Source organism: Coregonus lavaretus, assembly GCF_964263955.1.
Source record: "Coregonus lavaretus genome assembly, chromosome: 31".
In the NCBI taxonomy this organism is placed as follows: domain Eukaryota; kingdom Metazoa; phylum Chordata; class Actinopteri; order Salmoniformes; family Salmonidae; genus Coregonus; species Coregonus lavaretus.
The window spans coordinates 16,237,940-16,257,580 of NC_140018.1; the positions used below are offsets into that span (position 1 = coordinate 16,237,940).

General features: G+C 41.4%; 1 protein-coding gene across 1 annotated transcript; it reads left to right on the forward strand.

The window, feature by feature from the left end:
* Positions 1–17,543: 17,543 nt before the first annotated feature.
* On the forward strand, positions 17,544–18,620 carry alkal2a (ALK and LTK ligand 2a; the record flags this gene model as incomplete). Its single annotated transcript, XM_084149168.1, has 4 exons — positions 17,544–17,712; positions 18,117–18,170; positions 18,310–18,390; positions 18,546–18,620. 4 exons carry the CDS (start codon positions 17,544–17,546, stop codon positions 18,608–18,610), a joined length of 369 nt encoding a protein of 122 aa, XP_084005294.1. The 3' UTR covers positions 18,611–18,620.
* Positions 18,621–19,641: the final 1,021 nt, after the last annotated feature.

The window sequence follows — 19,641 nt, forward strand, 5'->3', positions numbered from 1 at the left end:
TCAGTGGGCAAACGTACAAACTCAGCAGGGGATCAAATACTTTTTTCCCTCACTGTAATTATGTTTCAAAATGGCTCAGAAACCACTTACTTATCAGACATGATCCAGATGAGGATGAATGCAAACCAAATCTAATGCTGCATTAATAATTTCTAGGTAACAATTAAGTACTTTACTTTGATTGTTTTCAATTAAAATGGTCAAAAAGAAAGAAACATACAGTTGAAGTCGGATGTTTACATATACTTAGGTTGGAGTCATTAAAACTCGTTTTTCAACCTCTCCACAAATTTCTTGTTAACAAACTATCGTTTTGGCAAGTCGGTTAGGACATCTACTTTGTGCATGACACAAGTCATTTTTCCAACAATTGTTTACAGACAGATTATTTCACTTATAATTCACTATCATAATTCCAGTGGGTCAGAAGTGTACATACACTAAGTTGACTGTGCCTTTAAACAGCTTTGAAAATTCCAGAAAATTATGTAATGGCTTTAGAAGCTTCTGATAGGCTAATTGACATAATTTGAGTCAATTGGAGGTGTACCTGTGGATGTATTTCAAGGCCTACCTTCAAACTCAGTGCCTCTTTGCTTGACATCATGGGAAAATCAAAAGAAATCAGCCAAGACCTCAAAAAACAAATTGTAGACCTCCACAAGTCTGGTCATCCTTGGGAGCAATTTCCGAACGCCTGAAGGTACCACGTTCATCTGTACAAACAATAGTACGCAAGTATAAACACCATGGGAACACGCAGCCGTCATACTGCTCAGGAAGGAGACGCGTTCTGTCTCCTAGAGATTGACGTACTTTGGTGCGAAAAGTGCAAATCAATCCCAGAACAACAGCAAAGGACCTTGTGAAGATGCTGGAAGAAACAGGTACAAAAGTATCTATATCCACAGTAAAACGAGTCCTATATCCACATAACCTGAAAGGCCGCTCAGCAAGGAAGAAGCCACTGCTCCAAAACCGCCATAAAAAAAAACAGACTACGATTTGCAACTGCACATGGGGACAAAGATCGTACTTTTCTGAGAAATGTCCTCTGGTCTGATGAAACAAAAATAGAACTGTTTGGCCATGGAGGAAAAAGGGGGTGATTGCAAGCCGAAGAACACCATCCCAACCGTGAAGCACGGGGGTGGCAGCATCATGCTGTGGGAGTGCTTTGCTGCAGGAGGGACTGGTGCACCTCACAAAATAGATGGCATCATGAGGAAGGAAAATTATGTGGCTATATTGAAGCAACATCTCAAGACATCAGTCAGGACGTTAAAGCTTGGTCGCAAATGGTTCTTCCAAACGGACAATGATCCCAAGTCACTTTTATTGTAAATAAGAATAGAATATGTTTCTAAACACTTATAAATGCATGTAGATGCTCCCATGATTACGGATAATCCTGAATGAATCGTGAATAATGATGAGTGAGAACGTTACAGACTGTCACGCCCTGGCTCTGGGGACTCTTAAATGTTGAGCCAGGGTGTGGAGTTTCTATGTCATATTTTCTATGTTGTGTTTTCTAGATCATGTAGATCTATGTTGGCCAGGGTGGCATCCCAATCAGAGGCAGCTGTAGCTCGTTGTCTCTGATTGGGGACAATACTTAGGCAGCCTGTTTGGCACTAGTCGGTGTGGGATGTTGTTCCGTTAAGGTTTGTTTTGTGTAACCTAGGATTTCACGTTTCGTTTGTATGTTGTTTTGTGTCGTGTTAAGTACGTAATAAAATGTACGCTTATCACGCTGCGCCTTGGTCCGTCTCATCAGTAAACGATCGTGACACAGACGCACAAATATCATACCCCCCAAAAAAATGCTAACCTCCCCTGTTATTGTAATGGTGAGAGGTTAGCTTGTCTTGGGGGTATAATATGTGTACATCTGTAACTTTCACATTTATCATTATTCACGATTCATTCAGGATTATCCGTAATCATGGTAGCATCCACATTAATGTAGAAGTGTTTAAAAACATATTCTATTCTTATATACAATAAAAGTGACTCCAAAATGATACAATACATTATTTGCAATTAATTTCTATTGGACACAAAATAATCTTAAACACAACAAAAACAAACAGCAAATGCATCCAACAAATGTGTAGAGTCACAAGCTTGATGTAGTCATTGTGTGATAGGAATATCGGACCAAATACAGGAATAAGTGAATTTGTACCAATACTTTTGGTGCCCTAAAATGGGCGGCAGGTAGCTTAGTGGTTAAGAGCGTTGTGCCAGTAACCGAAAGGTTGCAGGTTCTAATCCCCGAGCCGACTAGGTGGAAAAATCTGTCGATGTGCCCTTGAGCAAGGCACTTAACCCTAATTGCTCCTGTAAGTCGCTCTGGATAAGAGCGTCTGCTAAATGACTAAAATGTAAATGTAAAATGTAAACGGTTCACCCGATATGGATGAAACTACCCTCAAATTAAACTGACAATCTGCACTTCAACCTCATCAAATCCCACATTTTGGAGTATAGAGCCAAAAGTAGAAAAAATGCTTCACTGTCCCAATAATTATGGAGGGCACTGTATACGTATGTGTATTAAAGTCGTCAAAAGTTAAGTATTTGGTCCCATATTCATAGCACACAATGACTACATCAAGCTTGTGACTCTACAAATTTGTTGGATGCATTTGCTATTTGTTTTGGTTGTGTTTCAGATTATTTTGTGCCCAATAGAATTTAATGGTAAATAATGTATTATAATAAGTATTGTCCCAATACTTTTGGAGCTCACTGTATATTGAAATACTTTCAAACACTTCAGCTGTGCTTGAGTTGGTATATTCGGTACAATGGAACCAATGGAATAGTCCCAAAAGTGCAAACTGCATGTACTTGACTCAGGTCTAGATACTGTTCTATATACGGTTCAGGAAGACACCCTTGTTTGTGACTTCAGCATTCTTCCATAACAGCAGAATCTGGGGGAAGGCAGTCAGAGGAATGTTCTTTTTATTGTCATGGTGATTTTGGAGTTGAAATGCAGCGTTGTGGAATGGAATGAAGGGGCTATTTCACTTCTGGCATCTCTCTTGCTCTCTTTCTCTTGCTCTGTCTCTTGCTCATTCTTTCTCTTTCCCTCTATCACACACACACAAACACAGACACACTTTATCCCCCACTTTCTCGCTTGCTGTTTCCACCCTCTTTAGATTCCGCGTCAGTGCTTCTTTGGCGAGGGCAGCCAAGGATGTTCGTGTTGGGGGGCTGAAAGCAGAGCTGGTAAGCCTCCTTAACCTCAGCCCTTTAGCAACAGGGACAGAGGCAAGACAGAGAAACAGTCAGGCCTCTAATCGAGTGATCCAAGTCTTCAGAACACACAGTATATAAAAGCATCAGACAAAACAAACAGGGATCAGGTAAAATAGGTGCTTAACTATCGTATAAACATGCCTCCAATGTATGTACGTTTTAGGGAAGGAAGACAGGACATGACAGGGGTTAAGATATTATTTGATTTACAAGGTTATTATCAAACTAGCTTTTTATTTACAGTAAATCTGTTTTTTTTTTAAACACACAAGGAGAAGATACAACTCCGTATTGACTAGAGCGGACTTCACGTGGACTAAAGATTATTTTTAGATTAGGTAACAGCCTTTCACAATGGATAACTCATTTACTTGTATAACTCTTGGATTGTCTCACTCTAGGAGTTGTCTTAAGCTTTTACTTGTCTTTTCAATTTAAGTAGACTTCCAAAACTTTTGGACAGGGAGACACAACGTCCAAAACAGACAGTTGTCTGATTTGTTGCAGGATTGTTTGACTGCACCAATAACCAGTCTCCCCATTCAGCAACCCGTCATTCCTCACTCAGCTCCAACCCCTGCCTCCATCTTCCATGCAGATGTGGGAAAAACTTCAAAGACTGCAAAATAGCGGGCAAACACACTAGATGTCCGCCAATTACTGAGTCCTAATCACGTCTTCTTCATCAAAGCTTGAGGAGGCTCTGACACCTGAGGCTCTGCTTGATGTTGCATTGACACTCAGTCATGACAGGCAACAATGTTTTGATGACTAACACATCTTAAGAGATATTATACACAATACAGTCACATAATCATATTACCGTGATCAAAAGATTTAGGCAGTTGATTTTGCGCAGTATGATGAAAAACAATGATGACTGAGTACACAGGCCCAATTTCCCAGTATTTGAACGCACAGTATGCTGTGTATCTATCATGAAACCTAATGGACTCATCAGTTTCAAATCAAATCAAATCTTATTGGCCACATGCGCCGAATACAACAGGTGCAGACATTACAGTGAAATGCTTACAGCCCTTAACCAACAGTGCATTTATTTTTAATAAAAAAGTAAAATAAAACAACAACAAAAAAGTGTTGAGAAAAAAAGAGCAGAAGTAAAATAAAATAACAGTAGGGAGGCTATACATACAGGGGGGGTACCGGCTAGTTGAGGTAGTTGAAGTAATATATACATGTGGGTAGAGTTAAAGTGAAGTTTTAGCAGAGTCATTTGTCCTCACATTTGTCAGTTGGGACAAAAATACAATATTTAGGGGGAAAGGCTGCCAAGGATTTCTCACATCTCTCTTTAAAAGCTGCATCATTGTTTTTCTTCGCTCAACACCAATGCTGAATTGAAATACCTTTCATTATTTTAAACAAAACTTTTTGTTTAGTCTTTGTGGCCGCCCCAGTCTCTTGGATGGTGAGTGTGGAGTTGAATTGACAGCATGCTGTCCTAACACGTTTCCTTTTTGAACTACACGCCTGTGTGTATGTTTCTGCACATTCCAGGTCGCTGAACTAAAGCCGCAAAGACCTTAATAATGACAGCATCACAGCCTTTGTGTCCTGTGTGCACACTGATGCTGTCAGTGACTCATACCAGGTGTGTGTGTGTGTTAGGAATTGAAAACTGGTCAAGGTGTGGAGAAATGCTGAATGCAAGAGATAAGCCGTAAACTTCTATATTTAAGAGTTTTATTAAACAAAAATGTGCACAGGGAGACCAAAACAACTCTTCTGCAAGGTTCGTAATAATCTGCCACCCTCCAGAGGAAAGGGCGGACCTAAATACTCATCTGTTTGTTGTTTCATCCATCCGTGCCTAGTTCCAAAGCATTAAATCAAGTCTGAGACCTTGGGGTTGAATAGACTATACATTTGAAACATCTTAATCGCTTAAGGACACCCATGGCCGATTTTATGGCTCAAGGGCCCAGATATCAGTTTCTAAGACCTGATTTATGTTGACCTCTGACCTTAGAGAGGGTACCTGGAGGCCAATATTCCAATAGGGAATAATCATCAGAAAATTATTCTTAACAGTGTGTGTGAGGGGGTCGAGTTCACACAGGTTATAACCAGGAGGTGGTGAGAACGTTTCAGTGAGGACTGGTGTTGACAGGACCACTGAAGACCTCCTGAGTAACTGGTGCTATAGATGTCTGTTAGACAGGTGTGTTATGGAGGTGAGTTAAGCCTTGTTCACATTAGCAGTTTGAAGTGAATCCTATTTTCTTGCATATCCGATTAGAATCTGTTCTTTTTCCTGCAGTCTGAACAGCCAAAAAGCACATGGAATTGGACATTTGAAGCCACATTTCAAACCATCTTCGTAGGTGGATTGAATTCAGATACAAATCTAAATCCTGGCCATACGACTTGTCTGAATAGTCAAATCTGATTAATTTGACCTCAAGTGGTTTTTAGACTGTTATTTGGCATATCTTGTTGCTTGCTAGCTACTCTGTTGACAGTTTGACAAGAACATGTGGTAGCTAACTAGCTTTTTAATTGTTTACAAACAAATTATTGAATGTGCTAGACAGCTAAACAGCTACCTAGCTATCTAGTTGACTGCTGTGGCTAGCCAAAAAAATGACTTGTTTTGAAAGTTGAATCATCTTATCCTTTGAGGCTTTAAAAGTATTATTGAACTATGATTTTGAACATTCAAAGCAACTGGGAAACATCCATGGCAGGCATTGTTGTCACCTTAGCTTGCTACATAACTTCTGAGTGATAGGAAGCACAAGCACCACCACCAATCAGCCTACACCACTGCGCACACACCCGCCGTTACTATGAAAACTAGCGTAGCCATGTCAGCAAATGACTGCTGTCTGAACACACACAAATCCGATTTGGTCACTTGTAACTTGCTGTTTGGACAGTCAGTATTCCAAAACGGATTTGAAAAACAAAACTAAAGGAGTGACTGATGGTTAAACCATTGATTTGGATAAAGGAGATATTTTTAGGAGTCTATATTTGACTTTTGACTGGACTAGACTAGATTGAGAATATAATGGAATAGAATAGAACAGAATAGAAATCTAGAAACCAACTGGAGAACTGTAAAAAAAAGAAAAAAATATGTATGAAATAAAATCTTAATAATAATTTGTTTGCTGTGAAAAGTGAGATCTGCTGTGATTGGTTAGACTTTTGTGGTACACACTGGCCTTTTGATTTCCCCACTGCAATTTAGGGAGGTACTCTCTTCACAGCTATTCCCCATATGCCTCTCTGTCATCATTAGAAACAGAGAGAGAATCTGTCAAAGGGAAATAGTAAACACACACACAGAGAGAACATAGAGAGAGCGAGAGAGAGAGAGACCACCAACGGAGTGATTACATACACACACACACACACACACACATATACACACACACACACATTCAGACAAACTGTCAGCCCTTCTCATCAGTTTCTTCTAACAGAGCCGGTCGCTGCGATGGGACCAACTCAAAGCCAGTTCCCACTATATCTTCCTTCCTAAACACGAACCTCTGTTTTTGTCATGTAACATTTCCTCTAGATGACATTAATGTTGAAGATTTTTGTTGGGAATGAACCCTTCCAATCCAATGAAGAATAGCCATGGAGTGCCTTCATGCTAATACTGAGGAGCATGTTCTGAATTGGTCCAAGCTATCCGGGATCCTTGGGAAGTCCCTACCCCATTGAAGTTGACATTTAAAATGGTTAAGGTAAGAGTTAAGGTTAGGGTTAGGTAAGGTTTATGGTTATGGTTAAGGTTAGGGTAGGGGTTCAAGTTAAGGTTAGGATTTAAGGTAGGGATATCCCAAGGATTCCAGATAGCACTTACCATTCTGAATCCCATCGAGGAATTATGCTAACATGGAGATGATACGACCTTCAATAATAATACAGCAGAGAGCTGGGACTGGCTGTATCTACACTACAGAATAATCTCAATCACTGTTCTGTTCTGGGTTCAAAGCGAAGTGTACTGTCTGGAAACTATTACCTCCATGAGTGTCGTTTTAACTGGAGTTCACTGCTCCAAGTACAAGCCAAATAAAACGAAGCAAAGGATTTGGACTTGGATTTTGTTTCAAAGAAAAGCAGATACTAGGGGTACGCTCTCTGAGGGAATTATCACCTGTCAAGGTGTAAACCTGATGAATTTACATCTCAGAAATGACTTTCACTTTACTTTCTGAGAACTTGAACTTTTTACCTTTTAGCCCCAGGTCAGCCCTATCTTGGTTTGTGGGTTGCTTGTGTGGGAGAGGGAGTGTGTGAGGTTGGTATGGGGGCGTTGAAACAGTGAATAACAGCAGATTGAATTTATCTCTGAGTAAATCCTGCTTTAGACAGGCTGCGGTGGGTTTCGTCGCCTGAAAAATAAAGATGTCATGACCGAGTGAAGGGTGGTCTCCACCTCCTAAAGGTGACCCTGTGCCAGAGGTCCCCGCAGCCATTACAACGCACACAAATTCCAATTCTACCGACACTTACAGACACAGCACCATCCGCGATATGTGAGCTTGGTCGATTGGAGGAGAGATTGTAATCGCTTCCACATTGATAGCCTCCCTTTCTACAAATCAGTTGTGCCTTACATTGCACATAAAGCTCCCACAGGCAAAAAAATTATGGGCCATGCTTCTGCATGTGTTTACAGAATGATTGTTTGCACAGTTTTATTTGTTCGAATAAAAAGCATGAGCTGGCGCACACCCAGATACAATTATTTAGTGTAGAGGTGCTGACTAACGGTGAATAAACTGTAAGCTACAAAAATAAAGAGAGTCACACACTCTATATATATAAACTCCCAGTAATTTATTGGGTAAAACACCAACGTTTCGGCATCATTGTGCCTTCTTCAGGGTATTTTGCATATGGAACACTGTACAGGCTATTGCACATCATATGAAATGCGGTTGTATAACGTATGTTTCTCCTCATGTTTTTCCTTGTTGTTTTACACACTGGCAGAGTTAGTTCTGCATGGTGGATGAGGGGGTCCAAGGCTGGATCCAGAGGGGGGACTGTGGCTCACGGCATCCAGTCGCCCTAGCCTCCCGTTCGGGTTGCTGAGCCTGGGTTTGTTCGAGGACACCAGGGCGCATGTGAAATGCATTATGGCCAATTCACCCGCATCCTACACTTTCTGTCATTTCTTCTCTCCCTTTCTCCAAATTCTGATAACAAACATGTGTGTTTAACATGGAAGAAAAGCATTTGCTTAATGTCAAGTTTTTTTTTTTTGGGGGGGGGGGGGGGGGGGGGGGGGGGGGTTAAAATATGTATTCCATTAATTCCTTATCGGATAGTAGTTAAACATTGAGAATTCACTATATTCATATTGAGCTTTATCCTTTGATTTCTGAATGCGTTTGCACTGCTCCAGAGTCCAATGGCGGCGAGCTTTACACCACTCCAGCCGATGCTTGGCATTGCACATGGTGATCTTAGGCTTGTGTGCAGCTGCTCGGTCATGGAAATCCATTTTATGAAGCTCCCGATGAACAGTTATTGTGCTGACGTTGCTTCCAGAGGCAGTTTGGAACTCAGTAGTGAGTGTTGCAACCGAGGACAGACGATTTTTACGCGCTTCAGCACTCAGAGGTCCCGTTCTGTGAGCTTGTGTGGCCTACCACTTCGCAGCTGAGCCGTTGTTGCTCCTAGACTTCACGTTGTTTCTACTTCACAATAACAGCACTTACAGTTGACCGGGGCAGCTCTAGCAGGGCAGAAATTTGACAAACTAACTTGTTGGAAAGGTGGGCATCCTGTGACGGTGCCACGTTGAAAGTGACTGAGCTTGTCAGTAATGCCATTCTACTGCCAATGTTTGTCTATGGAGATTGCATGTCTGTGTGCTTGATTTTATACACCTGTCAGGAACGGATGTGGCTGAAATAGCCAAATCCACTAATTTTGAAGGTGTGTCCACATACTTTTTGTGATGTAGTGTATTAAAGTTAACATAATAAGTACTTATATGATCACACATGGAGTATATTGGTTGTGACCTTTGCAGCAGTGAAGTATGCCTAGAGAGAACATGCAGGGTCACAAGATTCTATAGTAATACTCAGGGCCCAGTTTTAAAAAAGTTATCAATCTGGATTTCGTCTATCGGATAGGATTAAATGCATAGAAATAGAATGATTAGAACGGGAGTCCCCATTCAGGACAATGATTTGTCAGTTCTATTCATTCTATTTCTATGCATTCAATCCAATCCGATAGGCGAAATCCAGATAACTTTTGAAAAACTGGGCCCAGGTGATTGACTGTTCAAACGGCTAGTTGGGGAGCCCACTACCCCCTACCTTCAGCCTTCATGCACACTCACCTCATACCCCTGCACATTGGCCAGGTTCTGGTACTCCCTGTATATAGCTCCATTCTTGTGTATTTTATTCCTCTTGTGTTACTATTTTTCTCTTTATTATAATTTTTAAACGCTGCATCGCTGGAAAGGGCTCGTAAGCAAGCCTGTTGTATAGGGCGCATGAAACAAATACAATTTGATTTGATTTATTTGATTTGACATCTACGAATCTAATCCCTCCCCACCCCCACTACCCTCATATATGTGATTCAACTGCTTTAGATGTGAAAAAAATGTACATCAGAGGAAAGGGTGAGAGTGACTGGTGTGCATGCAAGCACACCACACACACACACACACAAATCAAACTCCTAAATAGCCTGAGATGACAGTGCCAAAGACAAACCCTCCGGAAGAGATACCTTCAGATGAACTTCTCGACCCAAAAGATAGGGCTTATTTTCGTTATATATTCTACATCTTCTCTATAACTTCTGTGAGTAACTCCACAGGGTTGCTATACACATTTTTTGCCTATATTTTTTAAATATTTGGACATAGCATTGAGTACATGTAAATAAGACCTTTCAACACAAGTCCATATTTTCTTTTTCAATGTTATTTTCATTTTGTTGGGGAATGTTTTTGCATTCCCCCATCCATGTCCCTGGAGTGAAGAGCACATTTTTTCATTGGCACGTTGGTGTGAACTCTGCAACTGAAAACCTGCAATTTTGCAATCAGGAAACACACGCTCATTTTTCATTTTGTCATCACAAAACAAAGACGCCTCACAGTTTATTGATATTGAATAACACTTTGTAAAGTATTAGGACAACTGCATGTTTGACAAGACCAGTGGTATTCTGCGAGAGGATGGGAGCTGAAGGATGAAGCTAATTGGTTGTGATGCATGGTTGTTGGTGTTTTATAGAGTCTGTAAACCGTAACTACAGAACACACTCAAAGCAGAAACATTTCAGTTCAACTTATTGGTTTACTCTTATTTCTTCATCTGAAAATGATTGAATGGAACAAATCATATCCAGCATAACTGTGCCATGATTGATTAGACATTATTGTTTTTCACTGGGGACCATAAACAAACAACAAAATCTAGAAACACTCAAGACATAGTTGCTCGCACTCCATCTCCAGCTCTTGCCCAGCTCATACCCATATTTTGATGTGAGAGGCCATAGGCCCGATGTGACTCAGCTAAAAATAATAAAACGTACAATCAATATGCAAACAATTAAATCTCCTGTCAGACCACAAGAGGGACCAAGTTGGCAGGACTAATAGGGGATTTATTATTAGAGAAAAATCATGTCTGAGCAGTGGTTCCCAAAGTGTTTGTGTTGAGACCCACCTATATCCACTGCCCGGTCCCCTGGAGGGAACAAAATAAAATGAGAGACAGTGGAATTCTGAAGCTGGCAGCGGTACAGTAAGTTCCACCATACAACTGATGAAAATGTAAGAGGTGAAGGGAAAAGAGGGACAGAGATTGAGATACTGACACCGAAACAAGAAGGGTGTGTGTGTGTGTGTGTGTGTGTGTGTGTGTGTGTGTGTGTGTGTGTGTGTGTGTGTGTGTGTGTGTGTGTGTGTGTGTGTGTGTGTGTGTGTGTGTGTGTGTGTGTGTGTGTGTGTGTGTGTGTGTGAGTGTGTGAGAGAGAGAGAGAGAGAGAGAGAGAGAGAGAGAGAGAGCGAGAGACAGAGAGAGAGAGAGAGAGAGAGAGAGGAGACAGAGACAGAGACAGAGACAGAGACAGAGAGAGAGAGAGAGAGAGAGAGAGAGAGAGAGAGAGAGAGAGAGAGAGAGAGAGAGAGAGAGAGAGAGAGAGAGAGAGAGAGAGAGAGAGAGAGAGAGAGAGAGAGAGAGAGAGATCGATCCCAAAAAAGGTTTCACCTAAGCGGAGGACCAAAGCAGTAATTAAGGCGGGATGATTCGATCCAGAAGGAGGAGTGGGAACGGTTATCACAGTAAGAAACCAACAACTGGGGGTTATGGATGATTTTGAGAGGGGATTACTAGTGTGAACAATGACTGGAAAATGTATGAATAGATAAGATGAAACGAGAGACAGAGAGCGAGAAAGAGAGATCGAGAGAGAGAGCTGTATAGAGGGTGAGGGAGGGAGACAGAGTGTGACTGTGAGTGAGAGAGCGAGGGAGCGAGGGAGGGAGGGAGGGAGGGAGGAAAAGACACAGCAACAGGAGTCTGTATTATATCTGAACAGGATTAAGACTGACCAGAAACACATGCAGAGGTCTTGTAATGGTTTACAATGGTGTGTACAGCAGTTTGTAATTTGTGATAGGAAATGGGGCTAATATGTAAGATAACAGGCCTTCGTGTGGAAAGGGGGGAGGAAGACATCCCAAAAGCACACACATGTTTTAGGGTGGATGCTATTCTCCTTCCCGTATCTATCTAGTTTAAGAGCCCTATTCAATAAAAACTGAGACAAAAAAGACAAAAGTTTCTTTTTTGCACTGAATGACTGAGAGGATGAATGTATAATTTGATCTAGATTAAGTTCTGAATTACTGTTTGCTTTCACATGTTTTCAAATCAGCCCGGAAACCCAGTTACCGGTTTTTGAGTTCGGCCCTAACGTTAAAAGACAAAATCTAAAAAGACCACCCACCCTCACAACTGAAGATATTCAAACATTCTTGATTAAGCCAACGTTGGTTCCTTTGCTGTGGCACCAAGTGCAGAGGACATCTCATTCATTATTCTGACAAAGAATAGAGAATAACCTCAAATATCACCTTGAGGAGGTGAAAACCAACTGATGGGACACCCTGAGAAGAAAGGTGCATGACAGGGGTGAGAGAAGGGTCATATCCTCTTCAAATGTATAATATCATCACCCAGAAAGAACACACACAGCACAGAAAAGAGCGAGGGGAAAAAAATTGAAGAAATTAGAGACCTCCCCCAAAGCTCACTAGACAGAAAATCAGGTGACCAGCAGAGGTCACATATTGTGAGAACTGAGGTTAATCATAGTGATTTATACATTCAGCATGGTCTGGACATGTAGGTCATCACTCTAAGTGAAGATATAACTATTATTCATCACTGTGGTATGAGTATCAAAAAAATCTGAGAAGTTGAGAAAGGAATGTTTGTGGGCAAGTAAGGTGAACAATGACTAATCCTCATGTGAATATGTCTGTTCAGGGTCACTAATTCCCAGGGGCGCAACTTTCATTGGGGACGGGGGGACATGTCCCCCCCCCACATTCTGAAATTGCATTTTTGTCCCCCACCCAGTTGTATCATTGGAATGTGATACAAAACAGGGCAACGGAGTGCTTTAGGACCATGCGGACGCCTCCGAGTGGTCGGGTAGGCTTTTTAGAGTGTTTAGACTGGATCAAAAATAAAATATATAATTATGTCCCCCCACTTCTAAAACCAATGTTGCGCCCCTGCTAATTCCTTTGAGTCAGAAGAATGTTTAAGAGTTTAACCTTAGCAGGGTTAAATAGGGTATTTCACTACAAGCAAACACACCATGATAGACTACTTTTATTCACAAGAATCATAGCAGACTGGGAAACCAACCGCCTAAATGGACCTCTTTATTCCATCTATTTATGCACTGACAAAGGCCTTGTGACCGAGACATGGCATGTGGTTGGCTGTATGTATAGTTTTTACTCCTCATCACTCACTCTTCATCAGGACAGGTAGTTGTCACATTGTGACATGTGGTGGGTCTGTCGCCTGGCAAAGGTTCCAGTGGAATGTGACATGAGATGTGGTGTTATCAGCAGCTGTAAGGCATATTTGTGGAGGGGATATGAATGAGACATTTTGTTATAGGGAAAGGAACGAAGGCTCACACAGAGAAAGGCTAGACGCACTCTTCTTCGGTTGATTGAGTTGACTCAATGTGTTTGTTGGTGGTGGTAGATACGCCCAGTATGCAAGGTGTTTCAGGATCGCATGAGAGCCTTCTGCGTTTCTGTTTCAACGCCCGCCTTCGTTCATTATAGAGCTCACTCGCTAGTCACGGACTTGAGACAGCGTTCACAGCAGTACATTTTATTTTTAGTTTAGAACATATTATACAGTTGAAGTCAGAAGTTTACATACACCTTAGCCAAATACATTTAAACTCAGTTTTTCACAATTCCTGACATTTAATCCTAGTAAACATTCCCTGTCTTATGTCAGTTAGGATCACTACTTTGTTTTAAGAATGTGAAATGTCAGAATAATAGTAGAGATAATTATTTATTTCAGCTTTTATTTATTTCATCACATTCCCAGTGGGTCAGAAGTTTACATACACTCAATTAGTATTTGGCAGCATTGCCTTTAAATTGTTTAACTTGGGTCAAACGTTTCGGGTAGCCTTCCACAAGCTTCCCACAATAAGTAGGGTGAATTTTGGCCCATTCCTTCTGACAGAGCTGGTGTAACTGAGTCAGGTTTGTAGGCCTCCTTGCTCGCACACGCTTTTTCAGTTCTGCCCACAAATGTTCTACAGGATTGAGGTCAGTGCTTTGTGATGGCCACTCCAATATCTTGACTTTGTTGTCCTTAAGCCATTTTGCCACAACTTTGGAAGTATGCTTGTGATCATTGTCCATTTGGAAGACCCATTTGCGACCAAGCTTTAACTTCCTGACTGATGTCTTGAGATGTTGCTTCAATATAGTCACATAATTTTCCTTCCTCATGATGCCATCTATTTTGTGAAGTGCACCAGTCCCTCCTGCAGCAAAGCACCCCCACAGCATGATGCTTCCGCCCCCGTGCTTCAAGGTTGGGATGGTGTTCTTCGGCTTGCAAGCTTACCCCTTTTTCCTCCAAACATAACGATGGTCATTATGGCCTAACAGTTCTATTTTTGTTTCATCAGACCAGAGGAAAAAGTACGATCTTTGTCCCCATGTACAGTTGCAAACCGTAGTCTGGCTTTTTTATGGTGGTTTTGGAGCAGTGGCTTCTTCCTTGCTGAGCGGCCTTTCAGGTTATGTCGATATAGGACTAGTTTTACTGTGGATATAGATACTTTTGTACCTGTTTCCTCCAGCATCTTCACAAGGTCCTTTGCTGTTGTTCTGGAATTGATTCGCACTTTTCGCACCAAAGTACGTTGATCTCTAGGAGACAGAACGCGTCTCCTTCCTGAGCGGTATGACGGCTGCGTGGTCCCATGGTGTTTATACTTGCGTACTATTGTTTGTACAGATGAACGTGGTACCTTCAGGCGTTTGGAAATTGCTCCTAATGATGAACCAGACTTGTGGAGGTCTACAATTTATTTTCGAGGTCTTGGCTGATTTCTTTTGATTTTCCCATGATGTCAACCAAAGAGGCACTGAGTTTGAAGGTAGGCCTTGAAATACATCCACAGGTACACCTCCAATTGACTCAAATTATGTCAATTAGCCTATCAGAAGCTTCTAAAGCCATTACATCATTTTCTGGAATTTTCCAAGCTGTTTAAAGGCACAGTCAACTTAGTGTATGTAAACTTCAGACCCACTGGAATTGTGATACAGTGAATTATAAGTGAAATAATCTGTCTGTAAACAATTGTTGGAAAAATTACTTGTGTCATGCACAAAGTAGATGTCCTAACCGACTTGCCAAAACTATAGTTTGTTAACAAGAAATTTGTGGTGGTTGAAAAACGACTTTTAATGACTCCAACCCAAGTGTATGTAAACTTCCGACTTCAACTGTATATTCATGTTACCTCCACGGATGCTCTCTCTATATCTCTGACACACGCGCTCTCTTTTTCAGAACTCTCCCTCTCTCCCTCTCTAGTAGATTGATAGCCTGTATCTGCATGCCCAAAGAGATAATACCGGTGTGTGTTAGAGGTATAGTGGGGATGTCATGCCAGTGGGTAAGCTATAGAGCTGAACGGACACTCAGACATGTTTGATTGATTTACATTGTTGGCATAAAGATTGAAAAAAAAGTGATAAATTAAGTGAAATATAATAATAACAATATATTATTATACACAACCCTCTAGCCACTTGTATTATTACACACAAGTACCCACTCCCTTCTGGTGTAGGAGCAGCGAAGAGCTCGAAGGTGCGCACTGCAGGTGAGCGCTGTCTTTTCAGCACCACACTGTTATTACGCACCGCAGTAACATTTAAGCTGGGCCTTACCTTTATCGAAAGACACCAGATGTCGTGTCCATTATCGTTATATAGGCCTGCTATAATTTGAACATCCGATAAAATAAGGGGTCTTAGCAACATTTGTTACTGGTTGTCATGAAGACTCCATAAACACAAATAAAGAGACGCATGGGAAAAGTTTCAAACAGGTGAATGTTTTGCAACAAGTTGAAGTAGGCAATTGGTCATCATCTAACAGATCTCAAATTCCATCCAACAGATTGACACCGATTATGAGCGTTTGGGGGGAGGCAGGTCAGTGAAACCAAGCCAGTTACACCATGAGGCTTTACTTAGAGGGAGTTGTACCAACGAAAGTAAACAAAACGAATCTTAAACGGGGCGAATGCTTCACTTCATGTGTTCCTCTCAGTCCGTTGGTACCTATTAATGAATCGATGTTGGAATTACGCTAATAATATAATATTTACGCAAGCTTGTATCATGGTGGGTAATTGTATTGTCTTTCGGTTAATTTGTTATTGATTTGTAAAGTATACGAGAAACATTAAACAAGTGAGGCAGCATCCATCCTTGGAGGTTATTATGAGTACATTCATGGCGAGATGCGGTTATCTGTGAACGTTCACATCGGTCATTTGGAATTTCAGTTCTAGGAAACAAGAAAAAAAGCTTCCTGGTAAGCGCGTATTGCAGATAGGCTATAAGTGGAGTGACGAAAAATTGAGAGCGCAAAGAAATTCACAAGGCAGAGAGCGGATGATCCGGAAATTTGAGTGATCTTTTCTATTTACGAGTGTTCATAACGCCATTCTAATTAAAGATGGTGATCCTCGAGGGACAGCTCCTTACGTATGAGAGCGAGAATAAAAAGTGAGTGGCACCCTGGCAAACAACCTGAGACTTCATCTAGGCGCACAGAAGTTAGCCTACAGGCTATATGGAGCGGACCTTTTAATTGCTTTCCCATTCTCTCCCATCAAGTCGGTCAAGGAAGGATCAGAAGATGACCGCACTTGCAGCCCACATACACTTATAAAAACAGATGATTATCTCCTTTCCTCTGCGGTCGTGTTTTAAATCGTGGAATGATATGGGGCAGAACAGTGCCGAAGACTGAGTTATCCGGCGAGGTTCAATTGCTTTGCCATTAAACATCGACGGATTTACTGGAGGATATTGGAAACGGAGACAAAACAGGTAATTTCACAGTTTTCCATCGGACTTCTCTCTGACACCTTCTCAAGTGCACAGCATTCTGATCAACTATAGCATTTTATTTCATAAAGACAACATTAGTGTCCAACATAAGCAGAACTATTGAAGTTGCTATAAGGAATTGTAAGAAAAAGTAAACTTGTTTGGAACTATCCTACAAAGTCGACAGTCTGTTTTCTTTGAATAAACAAATATGGATCAGATTGATCAATGAAAGTTGGGTAGTAGCCTGTTAATCTCCTAAATAAAGTAGATATCCTATTTGCTTGCATGAACGGGTGTGAATAGGCTATATCAAATCAAATTAAATTGTATGTCACATGCTTCTTAAACAACAGGTGTAGACTAACAGTGAAATATATACTTTGTTTAAGAGGACAGGATATATGGGCATGGTAGATGTGGGGTTTATAATGTAATAATTCATGTTGGAGAAAGGCTGAAGATAAGAAAACAATGTAATGGTTCTGTGCGTCGGAGGGCTTAATTTGTGACCCCCAAGTCTTAACTCTTGCAGGGGTCTCGTGAAACTCAACGCAGCGTCAGAGAGGGAGATCACTTTCCTCAGCCTGCGGTAGCGATGAGCGGACTGTGCAAGCCTGTAGTTATGGGGCTCATGTTGCTGATCTGCACTACTACCAACCACTGTGAGGAGAGCGCGCCCGCCGCTGCTCCCACGGTCGCGAAGAACGACAAGAGCCTACTCAGGTGGATAGTGGACATAGTGAAGCACGTGGAGGAGAGCCGCGGTGAGAACGGCACGAACGCAGCATTGCAGTCGACTTCTAGGAGAGAATCCCCGGTTGAGCCAAAAAGGGATTTACGGAACCTCAAAACAGATAGTGGTGATCAAATTATTGGTGAGTTCGCACATTGACAGCGGGGCGTTGCCATGAACTCCAAAATATGTTGTATAACAGTCTTAAGTGGTGGTGTAAAAAGAGCACCACATAATGTAAAGCGCTATGAGGGTGCTGGGTGCACATCTTCCAAATATGTTATGCCTTGGGAATTTTAAAGTTGCTGAATCTTAAGAAAGTGATTTACATTTGACATTTTAGTCATTTAGCAGATGCTCGTATCCAGAGCGACTTACAGTTAGTAGCAAACTTTGATCTCCTGTTCTGACCCCGCCTTCTTTTTTGTCTTTCAGAAATATTTCCTAGAGATCTCAGAAAGAAAGAAAAGTTTTTAAAACACTTAACAGGTGAGATATACATCATATGGCATGTGTGAGAGAGATATTTGAGTGTGGTGGGTCAGGATGTAAAGGATAAGAAAGGGAGAGAAAGGTGATAGTAGTTGGTCTGCATTGCTTTAATTCAAAGGCTTTCTCTGTCCCTCAGGTCCTCTGTATTTCAGTCCCAAATGCAGGAAGCACGTATACAGACTATATCACAACACCAGAGACTGCACAATACCTGCATGTAAGTTCCTCAACCTCTTCATATGACAAAGAATACATTTCCCCTGGATTTAAACCAGTGTTTATAGGCACAACACACATGTTATGTATAAGGGGAGGCGTAGTACTGTCTCCCAGGCATTCATCCCTCCTCTACTTCTCTTCTTTCCTTTTAAGACTTCAAAAGATGTGCGCGGCTTCTCACACGCTTAGCGGGGAGCCCACGATGTACAGAAGGGTAGAAGAAATCAAGTAAGTGTTCATATCATTAAAAAATATATAGTTTTTCCTAGTCAGGTCACATGGTCTGGAAGAGCACAGGGCCCTAAGTATTGTGCATGTTTGTTTATGGCTGAGGTCCTTGTCTATTCAGTGAAACATTGCATGACTACAGTTGTAAAGTACTAATAACAGTCTAATGGGCTTTACACAGGTCAAACAGAAAGTGTTATTCAAATACAACTGTTTCATGTAAAATAATATGCATTGTTAAACATGACACAAATCAATTGTACTTTTCCCACATAAAAAATACATGTTGCAAAAGTGAAATGTGGCCTACAACACCTGGCCAAGGTAAACTGCACCTCACATGGTTCCAATTCACTGCTTACAGTCATAGCGTTAAGTTGAAAGGAAGAAGTTAAGTAATGTTAAAATGTATTTCTCAGCCTTATAGGTAGATCTAATCAGTGCCATGCACGTTGTGTCCACACAGTTTTTGGAGTACAGCATGAAATGCAGATCTGTAACAAATCATGTTTCTTTCTCCATTTTTCATGGTATTTTTGGAGAGGAAAGAATTTCCGGGCGCTGCCAAGTACGAGAGAGCACTAAATTTCACTTCCTCTCTCTCGCAGGTTGAAGCCAAACCAGAGCTGTCCAGAAGAGAGACCTGAAAAAAAGTGCCTTGGACAATAACAGGGAAACCAAACAAACTCAAACCAGTCACGTCCGCCATTATACAGTGTCCGTCACCAGAGAGTTCACTATTTTACAAAGGCATGGATTACCACCCACAGGCCTCCCTGGCCCCTACACAGTCTGTGGTCACTGCGGGTCTTGACAAGAGACTATACAGAAGATACAGAAGGTGAAGGAAAAAAAGACAAGGGAAAAAAATGGCAGCAACTACAGATTTAGGGGTTACTATTGTCCTGCTGGCTGCCCAAAACTGAACTTCCTTCTTTCTTTCTTGTTTTTTACCAAAAGAAAAAAAGGGATTTCTTTTGTTTGTTTTTAACCCCCCCCCCCCCCCCCCCCAAAAAAAAAA